The sequence below is a fragment of the Cydia amplana genome, chromosome 14 (genome assembly GCF_948474715.1).
Source record: "Cydia amplana chromosome 14, ilCydAmpl1.1, whole genome shotgun sequence".
In the NCBI taxonomy this organism is placed as follows: Eukaryota; Metazoa; Arthropoda; class Insecta; order Lepidoptera; family Tortricidae; genus Cydia; species Cydia amplana.
The window spans coordinates 15,076,904-15,102,423 of NC_086082.1; the positions used below are offsets into that span (position 1 = coordinate 15,076,904).

The 25,520-nt window shown below is 38.2% G+C and overlaps 1 protein-coding gene across 1 annotated transcript; it reads right to left on the reverse strand.

The window, feature by feature from the left end:
* Positions 1–1,893: 1,893 nt before the first annotated feature.
* On the reverse strand, positions 1,894–25,376 carry LOC134653850 (sodium-coupled neutral amino acid transporter 9 homolog). Its single transcript, XM_063509214.1, has 12 exons — positions 25,269–25,376; positions 12,734–12,811; positions 9,927–10,047; positions 9,239–9,327; positions 8,802–8,959; positions 8,020–8,181; positions 7,504–7,707; positions 6,296–6,486; positions 5,371–5,475; positions 4,726–4,794; positions 3,892–4,067; positions 1,894–2,068 (listed from the first exon to the last, which is right to left on the reverse strand). The coding sequence occupies exons 1-12, from the start codon at positions 25,346–25,348 to the stop codon at positions 1,897–1,899; spliced, it is 1,605 nt and encodes a 534-aa protein (XP_063365284.1). The 5' UTR covers positions 25,349–25,376; the 3' UTR covers positions 1,894–1,896.
* Between the last annotated feature and the right edge of the window lie 144 nt (positions 25,377–25,520).

Below are 25,520 nucleotides of genomic sequence, written 5' to 3' on the forward strand. Positions count from 1 at the left end.
GTTAACTGTTACCAAATGAATATTATTGATTTTATCTTTGTTTTATAAAATAAAAATAAGTAAGTACATGTTTAACGAAGATTTTATTTATCAACACAGAACTCAACCTTTATTATTATAAAATATGACTAGATGGTATATTATATATATAATTTCCAACTTATTTTAGATGGCAATCCGTTACTTTATATATTACTAGCGACCCGCCCCGGCTTCGCACGAATTAACAAATTATAATACATAAACCTTCCTCTTGAATCACTCTATCTATTAAAAAAAACCGCATCAAAATCCGTTGCGTAGTTTTAAAGATCTAAGCATACAGACAGACAGACAGGGAAGCTACTTTGTTTTATATAGTTTGTAGCTTTCTAATAGACCCCGAAGGCTAATCCTATTGTCTATTGTTAAGTAAAACCGCTCGTGCCACAACCACCTGCATAAAAAATCGGTACTTCGGTTACTGAGTGCCGGCGAGTCGAACGCTACAGAACCAGTCTAAAATGTGTCATCGAGATGCGTAACAAAGGCGCGTTATCGGAGAGCGCACCTACACTGGTTTTTTGAGCGTTGGACTAGCCCGCGCTCAGGTGCCAAATAGAATAATTAGGACCCTTTTTTGCAGGTAAGTAGCACGTGCGGTTTTACTGAACAATAGACAATAGGATAAGCCTTCGGGGTCTACTAGAAAGCTACAAACTATACTATGTAATGATACACTAATTTTTGTTTTTAAAACGTCTAAAATATGAAAATGAGATTTAATTTAATTGATTCTTTAAATTATTATCATCAAATTTCATTATGTATCTAAAAAAATACCTTTAACATTAAACCTCGTTCAATCATATTTAGTTACTATCACTAATAATCACATTATTATGCCATTCGCCATTTCAATATTCATTTCGCTTCAGAAGTCACTTGTAACAGCTGACACACACGGCTAAGCAAGGACGGTAGGCACAAGGAATGTCGTACATTAATCTGTCTTTTCCTATTTTCTATCGCAGGCGCATAATAGGCTACATGACTAATTTTTTTTATGGTATCAATCGATCGGGTTTGTTTTTAGGATCAAATGTCTATATGGGACCCATTGCATTAAAGTAACACAAAAGTCAGAAATTGTAGTCAAAGGCCGACAGTCGCACTTCACTCGCGAAACGCCCTATACAAAACGGCCAAGGGCCGTGACGTCATCGCCCATCTTGTAGTATGGACAAAACAAGAAAATTGCGTTTAAGTCGGTGAAATATTGCGTTTATGTATATAGTTGCTATACAATATTTTTTTGGATGAAATGTAAGGAATCGAATGGTACCCTTACTTTTATCGTTTTTGGAAGTTAAAAAAAACTGAAATTTTGAAACTTTCAGGTCCTGTATTTTTGTAATTTTTCAATATTTTATTTTAATATCCACATTATTGTGATAAATTGCTCGTTTGCTATCTATTTTACTAGATTTTGTTATAAAATTCAACATGTGTCATCATCCCTATTATTGTTGCCCGATGATGCCGGTGGTCAATGTATTGAGAGCGGGACAATAATAAATGTATGCGTGTGCGACAGAGATAAGAAATGAAGGATCAATGTACGAGATTTTGTGTGCTAAGCGTCCTTAGTCCAGACGAGACAATTTTTCGCCAATCTGATGAAATTGTCCGATCGAATCAGGCCGTGCGGACGCAAACGCCAATTTGATTCCCCGATCAAATCAGCAGGTGCGGACACAAAAATGCCAATTTTCGAAGTTAGTATCTATGGAATGCAAATTGGCGATTAAATTGTGTACATGTGGACGCTAGATGAGATTGGCGCCAATTATTTTCCTGATCGAATCGGTCGATTTGCCCAGCTCGTCTGGATACGGTTTTACTTTTTAATGGATATCACTCTTTAATAAAAAACTGCATGACCAAATTGACTACGCCAAAAACGACTATAAGGAAGTAAAGCAACAGCTTCCAGTAGGTCAGCTTGCCTCGGAGCTGCAGGGACTTGACTTGGAGGATGGAGGGGAGAGCGAATACGTGCACCAGGCCGCTTATTGCTCCCGTGTATCTGAAAGAGAGGACAATAGGGTAATTGACAGTATTCAAAATACATTATTTTACACGATGCATGAAATAAAGAAACGTAGACAGCAGTTATTTTTGGATACAAGTTCTATTGTAAAACCCGTATAAAACTATAAAGAATAGGTAATTTAATTGTGACGTCACATGCTAGTGTTTCGTATAAAACAGTTCGAAAAAGAAACTGATTTGACTAGTATTTTTAAACCTTTTTTACAAGCTTTTATTTAACTTGCCATGTTATGTTTGTATGTAAGTAGGTATGTTAGTGTGGGTCAAATCTTGGAAGCTAAATTTGACCCGATTTCCGATTGTGCTGAAATTTTGCATACATAAATATGTAAATCAGATGACAACGCCGATCTGATGATGGAGACAGGAGGAGGCCAAGGGAATAAAACAACGCAAATTAATTGTGTTTGGGGTTGTTAGAATTGTCTCTATGAGTATTAGTTGCCTGTGGAAAGAAAAGTACAGTCGGCGATAAAAGCTTGTGCCAATTTTTTTTTCAACAACTTATTAGGACTAAACTCACCTGATAATAGTCCCTATGTTAGGACACAGGCAGGCGACAGCGACGCACATTGACACGATGGCCACATTGATGGCGACAGTGTATCTCGTGCGAGTCGTGCGGGATTTGTTCACGTTGCTGATTAGTTAACGTTCGTGTTACATAGATTTAGTAGACTATCTCACCTGATAATAGTCCCTATGTTAGGACACAGGCAGGCGACAGCGACGCACATTGACACGATGGCCACATTTATGGCGACAGTGTATCTCGTGCGAGTCGTGCGGGATTTGTTCACGTTGCTGATTAGTTAACGTTCGTGTGACATAGATTTAGTAGACTATCTCACCTGATAATAGTCCCTATGTTAGGACACAGGCAGGCGACAGCGACGCACATTGACACGATGGCCACATTTATGGCGACAGTGTATCTCGTGCGAGTCGTGCGGGATTTGTTCACGTTGCTGATTAGTTAACGTTCGTGTGACATAGATTTAGTAGACTATCTCACCTGATAATAGTCCCTATGTTAGGACACAGGCAGGCGACAGCGACACACATTGACACGATGACCACATTCATGGCGACAGTGTATCTGGTACGTGATTTGTTCACGTTGCTGATTAGTTAACGTTTGTGTGACATATATTTGTAGACTATCTCACCTGATAATAGTCCCTATGTTAGGACACAGGCAGGCGACAGCGACGCACATTGACACGATGACCACATTGATGGCGACAGTGTATCTCGTGCGGGATTTGTTCACGTTGCTGATTAGTTAACGTTCGTGTTACATAGATTTAGTAGACTATCTCACCTGATAATAGTCCCTATGTTAGGACACAGGCAGGCGACAGCGACGCACATTGACACGATGGCCACATTTATGGCGACAGTGTATCTCGTGCGAGTCGTGCGGGATTTGTTCACGTTGCTGATTAGTTAACGTTCGTGTGACATAGATTTAGTAGACTATCTCACCTGATAATAGTCCCTATGTTAGGACACAGGCAGGCGACAGCGACACACATTGACACGATGACCACATTCATGGCGACAGTGTATCTGGTACGTGATTTGTTCACGTTGCTGATTAGTTAACGTTCGTGTGACATATATTTGTAGACTATCTCACCTGATAATAGTCCCTATGTTAGGACACAGGCAGGCGACAGCGACGCACATTGACACGATGACCACATTGATGGCGACAGTGTATCTCGTGCGGGATTTGTTCACGTTGCTGATTAGTTAACGTTCGTGTGACATAGATTTAGTAGACTATCTCACCTGATAATAGTCCCTATGTTAGGACACAGGCAGGCGACAGCGACGCACATTGACACGATGGCCACATTGATGGCGACAGTGTATCTCGTGCGGGATTTGTTCACGTTGCTGATGGGTAAGAGTAGAAGCGCTTCGGATCGAAGCATGTAGGCGACGAGCGGGTACACGGTTATAACCTGAAATATAAAAAATTTGTGGTAGGTAAAGGTTAAAACCAGGAATATCGACACATTTATATCATATCTACTATATCTTTAAAAAAACATTAGAAACAAATTAGCTGTGGCCGTGCAGATATTTGTTTAATTAATACTTAGATTCAATTAAGAAAACCAATGCCCAATGAATGCCACGCCTTCTACTTATACTTCTAAAGTCTATTTTTTTATTCGGTAGACTTTTCAGTCTACCGACATGTCATTTCTGATAGTTCATAGTATGAAATGACATTTTATGTTCATACTATATGAACTGTCATTTCAGTCTACCGAATAAAAAAATTGACTTTACGAATACTGCCCTATCATGCCAAAACAAGAGTATCTTACCTATTATATAATATTAGCGACCCGCCCCGGCTTCGCACGGTTTAACTAATTATACATAAAACTTCCTCTTGAATCACTCTATCTATTAAAAAAAACCGCATCAAAATCCGTTGCGTATTAGTTTTAAAGATCTAAGCATACATATATACAGACAGACAGATATCGGGAAGCGACTTTGTTTTATACTATGTAGTGATGATATCTTCTATCTAGATACGCTGCGCGTAACAGGGCAAATTAATTTTGATGACGTATTACGATAAAAATATTTATTATTTGAACTTACTTGAAACAGCAGTAGCGCCCGCGCAACTGCAGTCATTGTGTCGTGCATTTCAAAGTTATTTAGTATATTCTGCAAATAAAAACGCCATAAAGTCATACATTTTAGTAACTTTCTTCTGACTTGCTCAAAATCATGTAGTTCATACAGCACATACTTACAAACAATCGTCTCAGTGCAGATCAAACATTAGTAGTAGAAGTAGTAAAACACTTTATTGTACAAAAATCAGAACAAAACAGGAAAAATAACTATCGTCATTAGTACAAAGGCTAACTTATCCCTTTAATCTGTCAGCTCCCACGGCTCATATAAGAGCCAGAACGCTTATGGTGACGTCATATCGTGGGATTTGACAGGTTAAGGGATCTCTTCCAGTTAACCTTTGAGCAGTAGAGGAGAAATGGAGACGGTAGACATCCGTACTTTACTAACGCCGCAAAAAAGGAAAAAAATAAGAAATTACATTACATTAAATGTTAGATTTTTTTACTTCTAAGAAGAAAATGACTGAAAAACATTATTATAAAGTCTGTTCGTAAAGAGAAGAGTCGCGAAATGTATTGGGCCCCATACATTCCACGACTCTTCTCTTTCCACACAGCCTCTAAGTATAAACATTTTTTTTAAGAAAACATTGCAACTTACGTCTTCTATACAGGACTTGGCAAGAGGGAAGCAAACGTAAAAACCTGCGCCCACTAGGAGGTACGTCATGGTTACTAGCACAAACGCTATCGTCAAATCTCTGCCCTGAAAATAAAGATAATTAGACATAGTTCAATTTAAATTATTGTGAATCAACTATAATTAGTGTAACATGTAAAAAAACAGAACTATAACCAGATTAATCCCTTTCGTACATAGTATTTCATACATTGTTTATTTTTTCATATTTAAACCAACTTCCTGCTACCTAGTTGGGCTAGTTCTTCCTGCTAGTTGGAAGTTAAATTGATGCCTCACCTAAACCTTTCAACTACTAACGCCATCTAGTGACCAGTAGGATACAAATACCTGTCTCAATTTCTTGGTCCTGCTTAATGAGAGAGCGAGACTCAATGATATTGGAAACTGGACAGATGGAATACCACTCTTTTATAGAAGAACAACAGCATAATGCCGCTCTATTACTTTAGGCCAAGTTGATGCTACATCTACTGACGCCATCTAGTGATCAGTAGATGAAAATACTTCTTTTTTTTTTATTTTCTCTGTTTTGGCTTTTGTTAGGTTAGCCAATGTCAAGTTGTGAAGGTATTAAAAGTTAGGGAAACAAGGAATTACATACGGATAAGACGAAAATTTGGAAAGGAAAGGATTGGATTTACTGTAATATATATAATTATATTATATGTATACTATATTTTTATATCATTCTTTTCTAAAAATACTGATATGATTTTATAAATATCATACGAGTTACTAAATAACAAGCAAATTATGGATGTAGGAAATGGTATGCGTAATGATTCAAGGCTAGAAAGGAAATCAGACCGATCATAAAGAGAGCATGCAAAGAAAATATGGTTCATGTCCCCATATTCACCACAAGGACAATCAGGTCACTTACGTTTTTCTCCTGCCGTTCATTATTGCTCATAATAGTGATGATGATATTGTGTATATAGAAGGACAGCGCCAACATGCCGCTCAGCACAGCCGCGTCCGTGCTGGCGGGGATCTCCCTCGGAGCCACGTTGATGCCCCAACCCCAGCCTTTTACTATCACGAAGATCAGTAGGTACACCACGGAAAGGGTACCTGTGAAAGAATCTAATACCTTTAAACGAGCAATTCTTGTTTATTTATTTATTTATATATATATATATATATATTTTAGGTCAGATGGCAGTCGCTTTCGTAAAAACTAGTGCCCACGCCAATTACTGGGATTAGTTGCCAAGCGGACCCCACGCTCCCATGAGCCGTGGCAAAATGCCGGGACAACGCGAGGAAGATGATGATGATATATATTTTGGGGATCTCGGAAACGGCTCTAACGATTTCGATGAAATTTGGTATATAGGGGTTTTCGGGGGCGAAAAATCGATCTAGCTAGGTCTTATCTCTGGGAAAACGCGCATTTCCGAGTTATTATATGTTTTCCGAGCGAAGCTCGGTCACCCAGATATTAGTTATTATTTACGATAAAAGTGCGGAAGAGAGGAAATTCGAAACGAGTGGCGATACATTAAAACACGACCGAAGGGATTGTTTTAAATCGACACGAGTTGCGAATTACCTATTCGCACGTGTATACAGTTTCGACTTTAAACTTTCGACACATGCACGGACTATAGTTCGTTTTTTTTAGCATTAGAAATAAGGTAAACAATCTTGATGTGTCTTTTAATTGAAAAACACATTTTAAAAATAAGTTACGGCAAATATGTAACAATTATGAATCTAATACGATCATTTATATTCTTCTGCTTTCATAAGTAATAGTTACTGATTTTTTTTTCAATTAAAAGACATGTCAAGATCGCTTACCTTCTTTCAAGTTCTTTCTAATGCTAAAAAAACGAACTATAGTTCGGGAAAGTAGCACCATATGTACTGTAAAGGTCATTTATTGGAGAGGGCGTATCTTTCGCACTAGCATTTATAAACTCTTGTGTCCTGCTGTCAAAATACTTCCAATTAAATTACAGATTGCTTTTGTTTTGTTTCGTTCTATTTTAAAACAAAACAATTTAATACGGTACCTACGGTAATGAAGTAGATTAGGTAGGTACTAAATTTAAAAGAAAGTATTGTATGGTTGAAGCGACTTACCCAGTGAATTAAACTTGGTGAAAAAAGACACGTTGCTAAAATTGAGCAGTGGGAAAACGAGTAGTGCCACGTAAAAAGGCACCGTGGTGTGGAGCCCCCAGTAACTAGAGTCGTGGGGCTCCGGGATTAACAGGGAGCCGTTGACGCCACCTTGCTTTGGGCAGAGCAGCGCTGTTGGATAGGTCGCGTTTGGACTGGACAGGTCTGTGAAAAGTATAATATTATAATGAAAAAAAGTCCCTTATTACAAAAAACATTATGAAAAGAAAAAATAACTATACCTAATACTTTAGGGGTAACCTAATATAATAACCTACCTTTAGGGATGTCAACTATTTCACTGTTCAAATAAGTGAGACAGTTAATATTATGTGATCAGTATGTACACTATGTTGGCGCCCAGGAGTAGCCTACTCGTACTAGCAGACTGAATCCGTGCGCCACGCGCGCCGCCTAACCCACGAGTGAGAGACCAAGAATAGATACTTCACCTCAATAGATATAAGCTGAACTCACCCGCTAAATAGTTGACTGTGAAGTAGAGGAAGTTAGTGATCAGTATCCAATACACTACATTGGCGCCCAGGAGAACTAGTAGACTGAATCCATGCGCCACTCGCGCCGCCCAAGGCCCGAGGAGGGATAGGCATAGAGCTGGGACTTCACATGTCACTGTGCCTGTCAAAGTGGTCAAACATCTTTAATAGGTTGAAGATTCTGTGCCTTATCATAGAATAATTAGAACATAGTTCAGTGGAGCTAAGATGGCCTTCCCTAGCTTTTACCGGACGTCTGTTACCGTGGCTGTCACATTCTAACAAGTACATAAGTGCGAAAAGTGTCGCAAGACATGATACGCGATAAAAGTGTAACCATGCTGCCCATGCTCATCTAGAAACCTTTTAGTAAGTATGTTGTTGGACTGAGACTTCAAAGCTGCCGGGAGACACGACACAGACGATAAGGTCTTATGCGTAATAGTGACGTCATCAAAATAGTTCCAGCTTCGTTATGAAAAATGCAAATTGCACCCTTTTAAAGCCTGTCCATCGTCCACCCATGCTCCCTTGGTCTATGTGGCTCACCCGCAAAATGCTACTTCAAGCGTGTAAACCGAACTAGGTTCTAGGTTTAGTCCTAATCCCTCTATAACAGCATTTCTCAAACGTCAAACCCATTAAATGTTATGCTATGCCCCTTTTTAAGACAGCCAAGAGGTGGGTCCCGAATTTGGCAGTTTTTGTAAGGTGGGTCGGTGCCCAGACTTTGGGAACCACTGCTCTACTTAGAATATTTACCATGATGCTTGTTAACTCTGAGCAGCACATAAGCTGTGTATAAACACAACGCCGCCATCAAAGCGACCAGCACCAGCGCTGCCGGCAGACCAGCGCGCTCCACTCCCCAAGCCATGGTCAGCAGGGAAGAACCCATCACTGTGTTCCATACTGAGAAACTAGAACAAATTAGACCGGTAAGTAGGTACCATCAACGGGTACCTACTCCGCCAATTTTAAAGTTTAAGCGCGGGGATGTAGGTACAATTAAAATCTCTCTATTTTTGGAAATCAACCCCCAGTAGAAGAAACATTAAATATTATAGACAAAGTTACACGATAACATCGGAAAAGCCAATCTTTTGTATTAACTAATATTTTCTAAATGATTCTCCTCTTGTCCTATTAATTTAAGTAAGTATGATACTTACAATTAGGTTAATGAGTTTTGAACTTACATTGTAACTAAAGAACTTTGTTTTTTCGAGTCAACATCGACTGAATTATCTATTTTCTTCTTATACTCGTAAAGTGTGTGTGTCGGGTCCTGAAAAGAATAAAATAATGTAATCAAAATATATACCTACACTTAGCCCGTTTCTACACTTGTAAGTTTTACTTACGTAAGTAGGGACAAAGCTATTTGTTAGAATGAGATAACGATATTCATCTCTCATTCTCTAGTATAGCTGTGTCCCTACTTACGTAAGTAAAACTTACAAGTGTAGAAACGTGCTTAGGTATACGTATTACGTATTAGCATAGAGAAATATAAGTAAAGAAAGAGTGGTAACTCCATACATCAATTTTCTTACCAAAACGCGAGTTATTTTGTAATCGACATCTAGCGTCAAGTAGTGGACATTATCAGTACCTACTGCTAGTATTGACAATAGATGTCGCGGCAAACCAAAACTCTACTGCTCAACAATTTTTAACTCCTTCTACTTCTAATATTAGTTGTAAATTAGTAGTAGTATTAGTAGCGAAACTTGTGACATCTGGTATCAAGTAGTGGTACCTACTGATAGTTCCACTACTTGACGTTAGATGTCGACTACGAAATAACTCGCGTTTTGGCAAAAAAAACTGATGTATGGAGTAACCACTCTTTCTTTACTTATATTTCTCTGTGTAGAAGCTTACCGGACTGTGCGTAGTGATACTCCTATATGGCGGCTGGGCCGAGTCCAGCAACGGCGCTGCCTCCACCCGCGCCATGGTTTCCCTGAAGTTACCTGTCTCCAAGTTCACGTTGCTCCCTGATCTGTGAACGAAAGTCACCATCAAGCGACTATTTCACCGACTTGACAACTGGCAATGACATTTCTCTGTTACATTCTGCGGGCTCAGCACGGTTCCATTTTTATCGACTATCACTAAGCCCGTCACTTTCGCACTTACATACTTGTTAGAACGTGACAGGCATGGTGATAAACGATAAAAATGCGACCGTGCTACTAGGGCTGAGGCGGTAATTAAGTAGGTAAGGTGTTAGACCAGCATTGTACGGTGAATAGTCGTTGTCAGCCTGATGGCTAGAGTCTGTTCGGAAAGAGAAGAGTCGTGGAATGTATGGGGCCCAATACATTCCACGACTCTTCTCTTTCCGAACAGACTCTAAAGAAAACTACAACTCAAATCCACACCTAATAAAGACTAAAGTGTCATTCTATGGAACTTGCTAACTTATGTAAACAAAGGTCAGTAGTAAATTCGTCATTTTTAGGGTTCCGTACCCAAAGGGTAAAAACGGGACCCTATTACTAAGACTCCGCTGTCCGTCCGTCCGTCCCGTCTGTCACCAGGCTGTATCTCACGAACCGTGATAGCTAGACAGTTGAAATTTTCACAGATGATGTATTTCTGTTGCCGCTATAACAACAAATACTAAAAACAGAATAAAATAAAGATTTAAGTGGGGCTCCCATACAACAAACGTGATTTTTGACCGAAGTTAAGCAACGTCGGGCGGGGTCAGTACTTGGATGGGTGACCGTTTTATTGCTTGTTTTGCTCTATTTTTTGTTGATGGTGCGGAACCCTCGTGCGCGAGTCCGACTCGCACTTGGCCGGTTTTAACAATTTCAATATGGCGGTTTGTTATAGTTAGCAAGTTCCATAGAATGACACTTTACAGGCGGTGTAAGTATTATTTATAAAATAACATTAAGAAAATACAGGGATACTCGTAATACCTATAGGTTTAGGGTAGTTGCATAAAGGTAACTTTAATTCACGAATACAAATTATAAGTTTCGTACCTTAACACGGTACCTATCGTAACATTCAATTTAACGATTCATTGTCAAGACTTGCCAGTGTCCTATATATTATACTATACTCTTTGCTTACCAGGTTTCTACGACAATCTACTTCTATCCTCTTCTGTAGGTACTACGACGAAGATACTATAGGTAAATAAAATAAACTAAATAGTACTACTTAATGTACACAAATATTCGAGTACCAATATACAGGGTGTCCCAAGAAGTAGTGATATACTGAAGCTGGGAGGTAGAGGACCTAGAGGGCTATCTGAATCACCCCCATGTATGTTCCGCGATTTTTCGTATTTTCGGAGTGATGATTTTTTTTAAGTTTTCACCTATCGCCGAGTACGATGAGATTTTTATTTATGGTGACGTGAATTATTGCGGTAGATGCTTGATTTTTTTTGTGTGCTAAGCTGATAGATAGGCCAATTCAGTATGGTAACATTTACTATCGTTAGATCTTTGAAAGGAATTAAAAAAAAATGTAATGCCAAGAAAGATAAAATTACCCAGTATGTTTTTTTTTAAATGCCCTTGAAGTTGTGAACATACTGGGTAATTTTATCTTTCTTGGCATTAAATTTTTTTTTAATTCCTTTCAAAGATCTAACGATAGTAAATGTTACCATACTGAATTGGCCTATCTATCAGCTTAGCACACAAAAAAAATCAAGCATCTACCGCAATAATTAACGTCACCATAAATAAAAATCTCATCGTACTCGGCGATAGGTGAAAAATTAAAAAAAATCGTAACTCCGAAAATACGAAAAATCGCGGAACATACATGGGGGTGATTCAGATAGCCCTCTAGGTCCTCTACCTCCCAGCTTCAGTATATCACTACTTCTTGGGACACCTTGTATGTAGGTACATATATAACTATTAAAGATAAGTATCTGTCTACGCACTAAAATGTGTGGACCGACTGAGATAAAACGTTATTTTGTTGACCCAATGTGAAGGTAAGTTTTCGAAACCTTGGGTTGCTTCCATTATACAATGACATGGAATATTACTTTACTTACTTTAGGTACTACAAATTGGTAATGAAGAGTGACATAATCTCAGTGGCCTCACACGGTCAAACACAGAGAAAATATTAATACTTGATATTTTCTGTGGTCAAACACACAGAAAATTTTTATATTTTCTGTGGCCAAACAACTAGGTACTAAAGTACCTGTAAGGTACGTAACTTTCACCGACATTTTGATCTGAATTTCACGCATCTATAATATACTTACTTTTATTCTGAATTGTCCGACTTATCTACTTAAGTTTATTCAAAACGCATAAAACTGAAAGGTATTTAGAATAAAAATAGAAACTAGTGGCTCTGCTGTAGACCTCGCGATAAAATTCATAAGCATAAAAATTCTAAAAACAAAAATTACCTAGGTACTTTTACTTCGTCGAGTCATTATCACAGAGGTCGTACTCACAAAGGTCTTAAGTGTCATAGACTCAGTCTTTTATGCCAATTTACACCATTTTGAACTTCGACCAAAAAATTCTAACTACCTACTGAAGCTGCTCCCAAAATTTCACGAGAATCGGTTGAGAATAGAGGAGAACATCCGGGCATACGAAAGCAGTTTGCACGAGTCAAAACGGAGACCTTCGGTTTATCTGTCTACGGATCTAAGAATGAAATGAAAATAATAAATTACTTACGCACACGTGTATGATTGTTGCCTGTAGTCAAAGAAATTTTCGTCTTCAGAAAGATCTGAATTTCCACTGCCAAATAATCTGTGAAAAACAAAAAAATAAATACGTCAATACTTAATTTTATAATTTTTGTTAAAAATCTCGCTATTACTTTATTAACGAACAAAAATTTATATTATTTAAAACCAAAAACACCTAACACGTCAAAAATAGCCTACCTATATACACAAATCCTAAACCCACTCCTTGACATATAATTAATAGCATTGCCTTCCTAAATCCTCATGACACAGTAGGTAAACTGTGTTACCAGACGCCCCAAAAATTAACAACTACCTACCTATTAAAATAGCGAATACAAACGTACCTTAGGTTTATTAACAAAAAACTTTAAAAAATCGTTGTAACGTGGTCTTCCCCGGAACGATCGATCGAATGTGGAGAGACTAGTTCGTCAGCACATTAAGTATATCGCTTTATTTATATATTGAGATACCTACATGTTTATAAACAGTGAAGTTGCTATAGCTACAGAGAATACGCTAATCTGAGAGATTTATAGGCCATCGCATCGCCACTTTATTGCGCAGAAATGGGTCAATGTTTTGAATTATACAAATGGAGTTTTCGGGGTTTATTAGTAACGCAGGGTTCAACCTACCCTGTAAGGAACACTCCTTACCTACCTTATACACATAAGGTCACAGCAAATTATTCTTATTTATACTTACTTACAACTTTGTCTTTTCGATTGCTTGTAGGTTGTACACGGGAGATGGAGTGACCCGTACTACCTATTACAGGCTACAGGTAGGTAGTAGGTAACATACCTAGTGTATATCTTTAGGATCCCTCCTTGTACCTATTTATCAGGACTAAGTATCAGGTGCAATGACGGGGTGATATGACGCACAAATTGACCGATAACGGCAGCGATGACTCAAGGGCCGAGCGGAGACGTCGCCGCCGCCAGCCTTGATCCCTGGCTGGTTCATTCCGATTCGATCATAATTTATACCATACCTATGTAGGCATTTTAGGCTCTAGACTACCTCCTCAAAATACCTCTTTAGTTTAGTTGCAACTTTCATCTGCAAAGATGCTGTGGCCAATGATGCTGATGATGACGCTATCATACGTCCATTTTCACTTGTTTATCATTTTTACATTTTTACGCGGTTATCAGACAGACAGACAGATCTGAATATCGTTCTAAAAAAATTAGATCCGATCGATTGGGGTTCTGAATAAATGCTGATCCGGTGATGGTCACTAAAATTTGTCCATTATAAATTTCAGTTTCTTTGACCCGGTTTTAAAATATTTTTAAATTTTTTATGATTGAGTCTCAAAGGACATTAGGTGTATACCTAATACACATTCTGCATATTGTGATAAGACCAAAAATAGCAACTCCTACAGTATAATTATGATCGTAAAATTATTTGAATGACGATTAGCAACATAATTATTAATTATAATTTGGTGTATAAATAATTTGTAATCAGATGAAGCCCAGTTTCAACTTCTTATCTATAAACAGAGACAAATGAATAATGTAGACTGGTAGTTGACATACAATTACATACAAAGCAATAGTGTTTCAAGCAAGACATTTGATATAGATGACGTCAAATAAGGGAAGATGCATATGTTATCACATTCCTCTTTATATTTTCGTATTGAGTTTAGAATTTTTGACCTTCGTCGTTTAAGTCACCTTTGAATAAGATACTGCTCGTAACGTCATCTAATGAATTCGGCACGCGAACTTAAATAGGCAGTCCGTGTTGTTTACCTGTCTGCGCTGTATAGCACGTGCCAGATAGATTGTGCTCAAATTTGGTGCATACCTATATAATAGCACAGTATACTAAGAACAGTAGTGAATCTAAGGCCGCTCGGCAAGTTATTTACCTACTCTTGCGTTGGCGCTTAGGGTTGTCACTTTTATTTTTAGTTAAATATTATTTGCGTATTATGAGTAGCACTAGGTTTCTATTTATATAATATAATGAAATGTTCTATCCATTCAGAAATGAGGTATAAATTAAGGCCGGTAAGAGCAGGCAAATGCGAGCGTACTCGAATGCGCGCGATCTCAGTCGCGGTACGGCCCACACTGCCGCCACCAGTGTTGCCAGAGCGCTTCCAGCTTATGTACGGTCGTACGTCAAAAAAGGTACGATTTTCATCAAAAAAGTACGGTTTTTTATTAGTAAAATTTTCTTACAGAAACAATATTTATATGTGAGTGTGTGGGTGGGGGGTATGGTGGGTGGATGAGTATAGTTTTCCTGATTGTTACTGACTGACAAATTGATTTGACCAACTATAAGTGTAGTGTACACGTCATAGTTAACCAATTTTGTTTGCATTAACATTTCCGTCAGTTGAAAAAAGCGGCAAATTTAAAAAAAAATGGTGCGAAAGATTATGGTCGAATAGAAAACTTAAATTTCGCGCCATTTTATACTGACTAAGTTGTTTGACCGGCTATAAATGGCCGGCTGAATTTTGACTACCTGAGTTTTGTAATCTGGATAATAATGCCAAATAAAACGAAATACACTCAGATGACTAAGTAACTTTCTACTGGATATGCAAATGTACATATATAAATTAAAAAGAAATGCATGTGAAGAAGATTGGTAAGATAAACAAGTAGGCTTTATGGACATGACATGACTTAGGTACCTGACAGCCCGAGAACAAATTCTTTATAATTTTTTAACTTCTTTTAGCGTTTTTATTATTCTTCGAGCAACTGCACTGCATTAGAAGCAATCACAAAGCAATATTAATAATATTACACATAAATTATTTAATGTAGTTTAATGGATAATTGCCAATACCCTACCAGGGTGCCATGTCATCTATTTCCATTGTAACATCTATTCTATTGTACCATGGTTAACATGGTTTGCATAACATAAACGATATTACTATTACTATTAGCAAAGCACAGGTAAGAAAGACACAACTGCCGACTGCAACTATAGAAACGTGTATTTTCTATAGTACATGGTACTTTTTTATGGTGGCTATTGTTGTCAGATTAGATATTTTGCCCTGAACAAACCATCCTGAACCAATACAACCACAACACAACGAAAAAAAAAGTTGATAAACAATCGTACATCAAAAGGTACGGTTTTAGTACGATGTACGCTGCTTACAAAAAAGGTACGCAAGGGTCCAAAATAGTACGCAAAACCGTACTAAAAGGTACGATCTGGCAACACTGGCCGCCACCGTATTCCCCCGTATATTATGCGAATGTGTGCGTGGCAGCGCGTGCGTACACGGCGCCCGGCGCGCACGCACACATTCAAGCCGGCAGCGGCACATTTCTATGAAGATTCACTACTGTTCTTGTACTGTGATAATAGTTCATGACGATAGTGCGAGATCAATTCCCACGTTTAAGTACCCACTTACAAATATTTAAAAGTAATTAATACCCTATAACGTTTTATAGATTTAAATAAGAAGTCTGGAATTATTTTAGACCCAGATTAGCTCTGGATTGCCCAGCCGATTTTATGACGCCTGGCCACTGATAGAGTCTGCGCGGAAAGAGTCGTAGAATGTATTGGGCCCCATACATTTAAGGACTCTTCTCTTTCCGCACAGACTCTAAACCTAATTAAGCGGTTGCTTTGCTTCAATTCACCTTATTTAGGGAAGGAATCAAAATCATTGGTATAGGTCCAATCAGGTGGATTATGTGGGATAGGGAGGCACCATGGTCTAGATATGGGGCTTAGGGTACTAATCGAACATCTTAACCAACCACGACTAACTTAGCAGACTTCGCTTAAGATTGGATTTTCAAAATGAGGGGTGGGTTCGCAGTGTTCGCAGTGTTCGCACCTCGCCGGTCATAGGGGATTCCTCGCTCGGACTTAATGTGCAACTTTTATTTAATTTGTTTGTGTAGTTTTTGTGTGTACATTCGGTTTTATCCTTTATCTGTTTGCATGAATTATCGCTGCACTTTCTATTGATTTATTAATGACACGCAAACTGCGACATATATATCATTATGTGACGAAACTCTAATCGATATTTCGTCATCCTAGTGTTTACTGTAAGTAATTATAGATGGGGTTAAATCTATGCAATTTGTTTATATAAGTCAGCAGGTACTTACCTATGTACCTAACCTATTTCATGTATAAAGTCTAGTCTAGTGCGTACTTCAAAATTCAAATTTGACAGCTAAAGTAGATGGCCCCAAAGAGTAAAGTAAATATGATGGCCCATTACAGCTCCGGACATCATGCGATAACTCTACTCTGGATGTCAAAAGTGCGCTCGAAAATTTAGTTTATTAATATACTCTAGCAAACCCACTTTGTCAGTATAAAAAAAGCGCGAAATTTAAATTTTTTAACCTTTTCGACGCCGTATCAAACACAATAGCTGTCTTTCAGACGCCACGTCCCCGAAGTTTCAAAACTGAAATTGAACTTTATGCATATGCACCTAGATCTATGTTGCTCTGTGGTCTATGACCGATTAATACGTTTTTGGCGTTGGACCTGCGGTGCGTATATATCGGTCATTGGCGTCCAAAAGGTTAATAGACCGACCCTTCGCGCATTCATTTTTTTTTTACATTTTCGCCTATTTTCTACTGACGTAAATGACTTGCCAAACTATAGTATATATATTCGACTGATACTATTTATAAACATCGCAATGTGCAGTCGCCATCAGATATATCGGAGCGGCCAAGGTGCTCACAAATATCTGAACACGCCTCTATAGTCAAGGCGTTAGAGTACGTGTTCAGATATTCTGAACACCTTGATGGCCGCTCCGATATATTTGATGGCGACTGTACATACAGCGGCTTATTTTACAGCTCTCAGGTTACTCGGGGGAATGGTTTACTTAACACATCTTATCTTATCATGGACGGACAACCCTTTCCTCGATGGCTTTCAATGGACGTCCCTTTAAGAGGCCGGTATCGATTTTAGTCGCAAAAATGTAAAATTGGTAGATTTAGTCGATGAAATTGTACACCTTTTGCTGTGTAATAGAAATAACAAGTACTGGTATCTATTAGCACTTCTTCTTATCTTGCACTTGTACAGACCATTTTTTTGAAAACAGACTCACTAAATTAGTAATGATTTTTTTTTCTGATGGACGTTTAGGTAAACGCGCGCAAAGCACTGATTTAGTCGATCTTATTTGGAAATTTCGTAAAGTTTGGACTGCTAAAAATGGTAATTTTGTATTACACATGTCCTGTACTCCAACTTTCATAGACTACATTTTTGTTATATGATATTGAACAAGAGTAAATGAAAGTTAGACGAAATCAATTTTCACCAGAAATTACTTCAAAACAAGTGATTTTTTTTCGTGAAAATCGACTTAATTTCAACGTAATTTTGATACTTAAACAATCTACAACATTTCCTGAAACTGTTCTTATACATTATTTTGTATAATTAACCACTATAATTTTTTGATGAATTTTTAAAAACTGTTCCTTCTCGTCATATATTGTCGGTGACGCACGCTCGAGACCTCATTATTAAAAGGCAAGATGAGAAGACGTGCTAATAGAAACCAATACTTGTTATTTAGATATTACGTAACAAAATGTGTACAATTTCAACAACGAAATCTATCAATATTACATTTTGGCTCTAAAATCGTTAACCCAGAAAAAGACTTAGGGGAAGTACGGACAAAATGACAGGGTGTTTTGATTTTGAATCATATATCTTTATTTATTGTAATTATAATCAGTCTCATATATTGACAATGATCTTAGGTTCATTGACTACTAGTAATACAGTCTTTTAATTGAATAGGAACTATATCAAATTAAATATTAAGAAATAAATGGACGAATCAAAAAAACCATTTTGTCCATATAGTATGGACAAAATGACACACTAAATATGGGTATAATGACATACCAAAATTTTAAGAACAAAGCTCGCAAATAAATCTTTTAGTCCTCTTTGAGACATCAGCACAAGAAGCGTGAGCCCAACGAAAACAACTCATGCATCTTAACCAGATTTTTCCCGGCTTAGACCGCGAATAAAGATCATTGCAATAAATGCAGGGGCAGTCTTCTTCATCCTCGTTTTCGGCGGCACGTTCTTCATTATCGAAGCTGGAATCGATAGTTTGAACAAATTGACGCTCCCGCGGCATCTCTCCTAGAGAGTAACAATAAAAAGTAAATAATCGAAACACTACGGACAAAACGACACACGTCACGGACAACATGACAAACACTATGTCGTTTTGTCCAGCGTATAGGCATGTCATTTTGCCCAAATGTACACAACAAACATTAAAAATCATATTTAATTAAATCGATTGAAAATTGTATTAATACTAACTCTAATCACAAGTATATATGATAAGTCTTCAATTTTAGTAAATATAATATACAAATATATCACAAAACTCACCAAAAATCCGAAGAAATCCATAAATAAAATATTTTTTTTGTGGATACGAAACACGTTCTCACTCGTAAGTTCAAAGAGACTGACCCAATGGCGCTGGGTTTCTCGCAGGATTGTAAAAATGGCCGCCGTCACGTGTTGTTATGTTCATGACCTCGCTATAGCCCGCCAAATTCGAAATAAACCCGCTATGTCGTTTTGTCCGTATATGCCATTTTGTCCGTATTTCCCCTACGTTCAAACTGCTGCCCATTCATTTGACTATCCCTGACCAAAAAACTTACCAAACGATTAAGCTAAAGCTAGTCCTATTATAAGGGCTAGTACCCTAACAATTAAGCGCTGTTAAAAACTTTCCCTAATTATTTTAGCCAACTTTTGTAAGTGGCCAGTATTAATTGACATTTATTATACCTACTTATTATTTAGCTATGTTGTTGTTGAGACCCTTAACTAAGACAAATCTAACGACTTTTTGTTTGAGCTTAATTATCTAATACCTTTAAACGAGCAATTCTTGTTTATTTATATATATATTATTGAAAAAGGCCAGGGTGGACCGACACAGCTTCCGCGTGAGAGTCGATGTGCTGCACTTTTAGGCTGGACTGGAGGAATCTTCAAAATAAACTGCACTTTAGTTTCCACAAATAAGGAGCTTTTATTACAATAATAAACGCACCTTTCGCAGGTCAAGATGGCCTTAATTATAATTAATATAAAAATTGTATCGCGCACAACAGTATTCGGGATGGCGGACATTAGGGAAGAGGGAGATAGCAATCGAAAGAAGGATACGGATATAGTATCAAGTGACGTTAGCTGTCACTGTCATGCGTTTTGTTACATGCTTAGATTATATATTCAATACTTCCCCTTAAGCATATAACAACAAAATTATCCCTTAAGTATAGATATGTTAGGTACATAAAGACACTTAAAACTATACCTTATGGATACTTATTTCTGACGTGGAGTTCATGCATAAATTCGACATGCTTACATTTACTCAGTGGCTTGGTAAGGACATCTGCAAACATTTTTTCAGTATTTAAATATTTTATAACAATAAAATTTGTCTCTACCAGGTCTTTAATGAAATGATACCTAATATCTATGTGTTTGGTGCGCTTGTGACAATATTCTTTGCTTGCTAACAATTTATGCGCACTTTGGTTGTCATTATACACCAAAATAGAATGTAACTTTAACTCTGTAAAAATTTCAGATAGAAAGTTTCTTACAAAACATAGATCCTTCGTTACATCACATAGAGCTAGGCACTCACTTTCACAGCTCGATAGAGCAATACATTTCTGTTTTCTGGCCTCCCAGTGAACAATGTTTCCGCCAAGTTTGATAGCAAAACCTGTATATGACCTGCGGTCATTATGATCATTGGCAAAATCTGCATCGGCATATGCACTTAAATTCAATTGGCTACTTTTTACAAACAGTAAACTATAATCAATTGTACCTGCTAAATACCTTAAAATTCTTTTGGCAGCTAACCAATGAGTTAAGCCAAAACAGTTATTATATTGGCTCAACTGACTACACGCATAGGCTATGTCAGGTCTTGTGCAGACAGAAAGATACATTAAACATCCTAACAATTGTCTGTAATTGTAAGTTTCATCATTCAATGGTTTATCAGAATTACACAACTTTAAACCTGTCTGCATGGGAGTTGAAACGGGTTTGCATTCTGACATACCAAACCTTTGAAGTACCTTTTTAATATAAACAGACTGATCCAACTTAAGGATGCCTTTCTGTCTGTCTCGAGTTACTCTTATACCTAGATAATTCTGTATAGGACCTAAGTTTTTAATACTGAACTCACTTTCTAACAACTTTAATAAACTTTTAATTTGTGAGCTGTCTTTTCTATACAGAATATAAAAGTCATCTACATACAACGCAATGACTATGAACTCCTTGTCAGACTTAAAATAATAAACACATGGCTCGCATTTACTTTGCTTAAAATTGTTTTTAGTTAATAAATCGTGAACTTTACAATACCACATTCTACTGGCTTGTTTAAGGCCGTAGATGCTCCTTTGTAACAGGCACACTTTGTCTTTATTTTTATCATCATGGAAACCCTCTGGTTGTTCCATGTATATGGTTTCGTTAATTTCACCATTTAAGAAAGCCGTGTTTACATCTATATGATCTATATTGAGATCATACTCGTTAGCTAGAGAAAACAAAAGACGCATTGTAGAGTGACGTACAACTGGGGAGAAAGTATCAGTGTAGTCGATACCATACTTCTGTGTAAACCCCCTCGCGACTAAACGAGCTTTATATTTTTGAAAATTGCCTGAAGAGTCACATTTGACTCGGTAAACCCACTTACATTTAATTACATTTCTATTCTTGGGCCTATCCACAAGCTTCCAGACATTATTATTTATTAAAGAGTCGTACTCACTTTTCATTGAGTTTAACCACTCGTCGTGATGACGGCTGGCCATTGCCTCATCATAAGACTGTGGTTCGTCTTCAAGTACAGTTTGAGCGAGCATAGATAAATCATAATCCTCATACCGTTTAGGAGGAACTGCCCTAGTACTACGTACGGGCCTGGACTCCGCAGCTAACCCTTCGCCTCTAGATGAAGCCGCGCGAGGTGACGTTACAGGCTCTTCACCCGCTGCACCCGCCGAGCAGTCATCGGAGGACTCCTGGTCGCTGCCGGTTCTCCATTCATCTGTAAAATCAGACCGATTACCCTCATCACTCAAAAACTGACTATTATTATTTTCGCTAACATTTTCATTACTTTTATTTAATTCATTATTTTCCATGACCTCATTTGAAATGTCATCATTAAAATTTGAATTATTTAATTCATTATTCTGTAATCCATGAATAAAATTATCATTATCAACATTCAAATTATTATTGGAATGTATATTCAATTCATTATTATGTAAATTAATCATACCATTAATATCATAGCTATTACTATCAGGTACATTGTTTGAATGTTGTGGAGTAAAAAACTTATCCTCCAAAAATTTCACATCACGAGATAAAATGACTTTCCTAGGATCTGAGGGATCTGCCAGCCTATAACCCTTTGTGGTCTCAGAATAACCCACAAAAATGTATTCTTTACTCCTAGCATCTAGCTTCTTGCGCTTGACACTTGGAATCAGAGCATAAGCCTTGCAACCAAAAACCCTGAGGTGACTAAGGTCCACCTTGGACCCGGTCCACACTTCCTCAGGTATACGGCCATTCAATGCAACAGTGGGAGATCTGTTTTTCACATAAGTCGCTACCATTAGCGCTTCTCCCCAAAAACATTGACCTAGGCCTGCCTCTTGCAACATACACCTTACTTTATTGAACAAAGTTAAATTTAATCTCTCCGCCACGGAGTTCTGTTCGGGGCAGTAAGGAACAGTTAGCTGGTGAGCAATCCCTTCTTTCTTTAAATAACTAGAAAGTCTACTATTTACATACTCCTTCCCATTGTCCGAACGTAAACAAAGAATAGATAAACCTGTCTGCTTTTCTACAAAATTTTTAAAGTGAATAAAATGGTCACATACCTCTGATTTATGTTTCATTAAATAACAGTAGGATTTCCTCGAGTAGTCATCTGTGAAGGTGACAGCAAAGTTGGCACCACCCAAGCTGCTCACTGGCATAGGACCAACCACATCGGAGTGTACTAGCTCCAAGGGTCTAGTTGCACGCGTTCCACCACCTTTGGGAAATGGAGTCTTGACCATCTTCCCCTTAAGGCATGGTACACACTGTTCAAGTGTTTCGCCATCCTGAAACATAACACTGCATGCAAGTCTATCCCTAAGGGCGCACATACCTCCAGAGCTGATATGACAAAGCCTAGAGTGCCATCGAGACATATCAGACCGCTGAGCAACAACTGTGGCACTCGGTGATTCCTGCCTATCCTGCAGGAACAAAGAGTGCTCCTGTTTGTGCATTTCTTTGCTAGACTCATTTAATTTATAGATACCATTTACCTCACTTGCAGAGCAAACTAAATTATCATTCTTGTCATATGCAAAACATCCTCCCGAGTTAAACATCACCCTATCACATCCCGATTTTAAGAGTTTACTGACTGATATTAAATTACATGACAGTTGGGGCACATATAAAGTATTATTTAAAGTAAGTACCTTATCGAATGTCCTTAGTTTTACATCGCCGGTGCCTTCACACAGCACTTTGCTATTATTAGCCACAGCCACTGAAGATTGTCCTTTCTTTATAGAATTAAAACAGTTTTTATCATTAAATAAATGGCAGCTCGATCCGGAATCTATGTAAACGTCTTGCTGGGAAACCAGGAACGCGGCTGGCATGGGATCCTCCTTCTGCTTCTTATCTCTTCTCAGTTTGAAGCACTTGGATTTGACGTGGCCCTCCTTATGACAGTAAGCACACGTAAACTTCTTCTTTGCTTTGAACTGTACTTTGGAAACAAAAGCAGTCTCAGATGAACATGTCGCTAGCTTCCTGGACTCTTCCTGCATCAGCCTGGCTCGTACAAACTCACTAGATATAGTCGACGTTAGGCAGGCTGTAGACATATTTGATACAAGGGAATCAAACTCTTGAGGTAACCCGCTTAAAAGCAGTTCTGCCACTTCACTATCTTCTATAGTTTTGCCGATATCAGCAAGTTGCTGTACTAATTTCATAGTATGGTCGATATACGCGTTCATACCGGCGTGATCGGCGTAGCTGGCCTTGTGTAGTTCACGTAGCAAAACAATTCGACGATAAAGCCCTCTGTCTTCGAATATATTTCTAAGATTTTCCCAAGCTTGCTTGGCACTGGTGCAACTGGTAATATACTGATATAGCGATGGGTGCAGACTAAGTGCAATGCGCGCCAGCGCACGTTGATCGCGCGCAGCGTCCGTCACGACTACACTGGTCACACAGTCCCATAAACCTTCCAAAATCAATGCCATTTTAATGGCGAACTTCCAAGAGCAGAAATTAACTTGGCCTTGTAGTTTTTCCATGTTTTGGTGCACAAAAGTTGCCGAACTTGTTGTGGAAACAGCCGAAGCAGCGGGCGGCGGCGCCATATTGGCCGCGCCGGGTCCGTTTTCTGCTGGCACATCATTGTCGCCTTCAGCCATTCTTTAAGGTAGATAGAGTAGTGGGCGCGATATTCTAGTCCTCCAATCGCCACCGGTTCTAATCTGGGCGCAGAACCTATTGAAAAAGGCCAGGGTGGACCGACACAGCTTCCGCGTGAGAGTCGATGTGCTGCACTTTTAGGCTGGACTGGAGGAATCTTCAAAATAAACTGCACTTTAGTTTCCACAAATAAGGAGCTTTTATTACAATAATAAACGCACCTTTCGCAGGTCAAGATGGCCTTAATTATAATTAATATAAAAATTGTATCGCGCACAACAGTATTCGGGATGGCGGACATTAGGGAAGAGGGAGATAGCAATCGAAAGAAGGATACGGATATAGTATCAAGTGACGTTAGCTGTCACTGTCATGCGTTTTGTTACATGCTTAGATTATATATTCAATATATATATATATATATATATATTTCGGTGATCTCGGAAACGGCTCTAACGATTTCGATGAAATTTGCTATACGGGGATTTTCGGGGGCGAAAAATCGATCTAGCTAGGCCTTATCTCTGAGAAAACGCGCATTTTCGAGTTTTTATATGTTTTCCGAGCGAAGCTCGGTCACCCAGATATTTATTATACATATAGTACCTATGCTATAGGTAAATGCAAATGAATTAAACACATAGATAAGTACATATGTAAGTACCTTATATAAATAAATGTTCATGAAATAGCATACATAAGGTACCTAGGCATGCACTGGTAATCTTGAAAAGGATTAGGTAACTAGTAGACTAAATTACCTACCGGAGCGTGTCTAAGAAATCCTAAGAGAAAATTTAATATTAAACGACGTAGTAAATAGAACATTCGCCCCGTCAACACGTTGAACTTAAAAAAATCATATACCTACATATAGTCCTTAGCGTAAATTAGCAGTCATATGCCCCATAGATCCATGGTCAGAAGTAAAAAAAACTCACTCAAAATGGTCGTCAGAATCCGAATTCCCTGAGCTCTGGGAGTCATGTCTCACGTTTCTGCGCGCGTTAATTTTGACCATCACGTGTACGAGGCCGCGGTCAACGAGGTACTGATAAAAACATTATAAAGCTTCAGATTTATCTATTGTTTGGTTAGAAGAAATATATTAAAGTATTGTAGGAATTGTAAGGGAGTTAAGACCTTTTTGTTGTGTTTGTGATGGAATGCGAATCTGAAAAGAGGCAAATGAC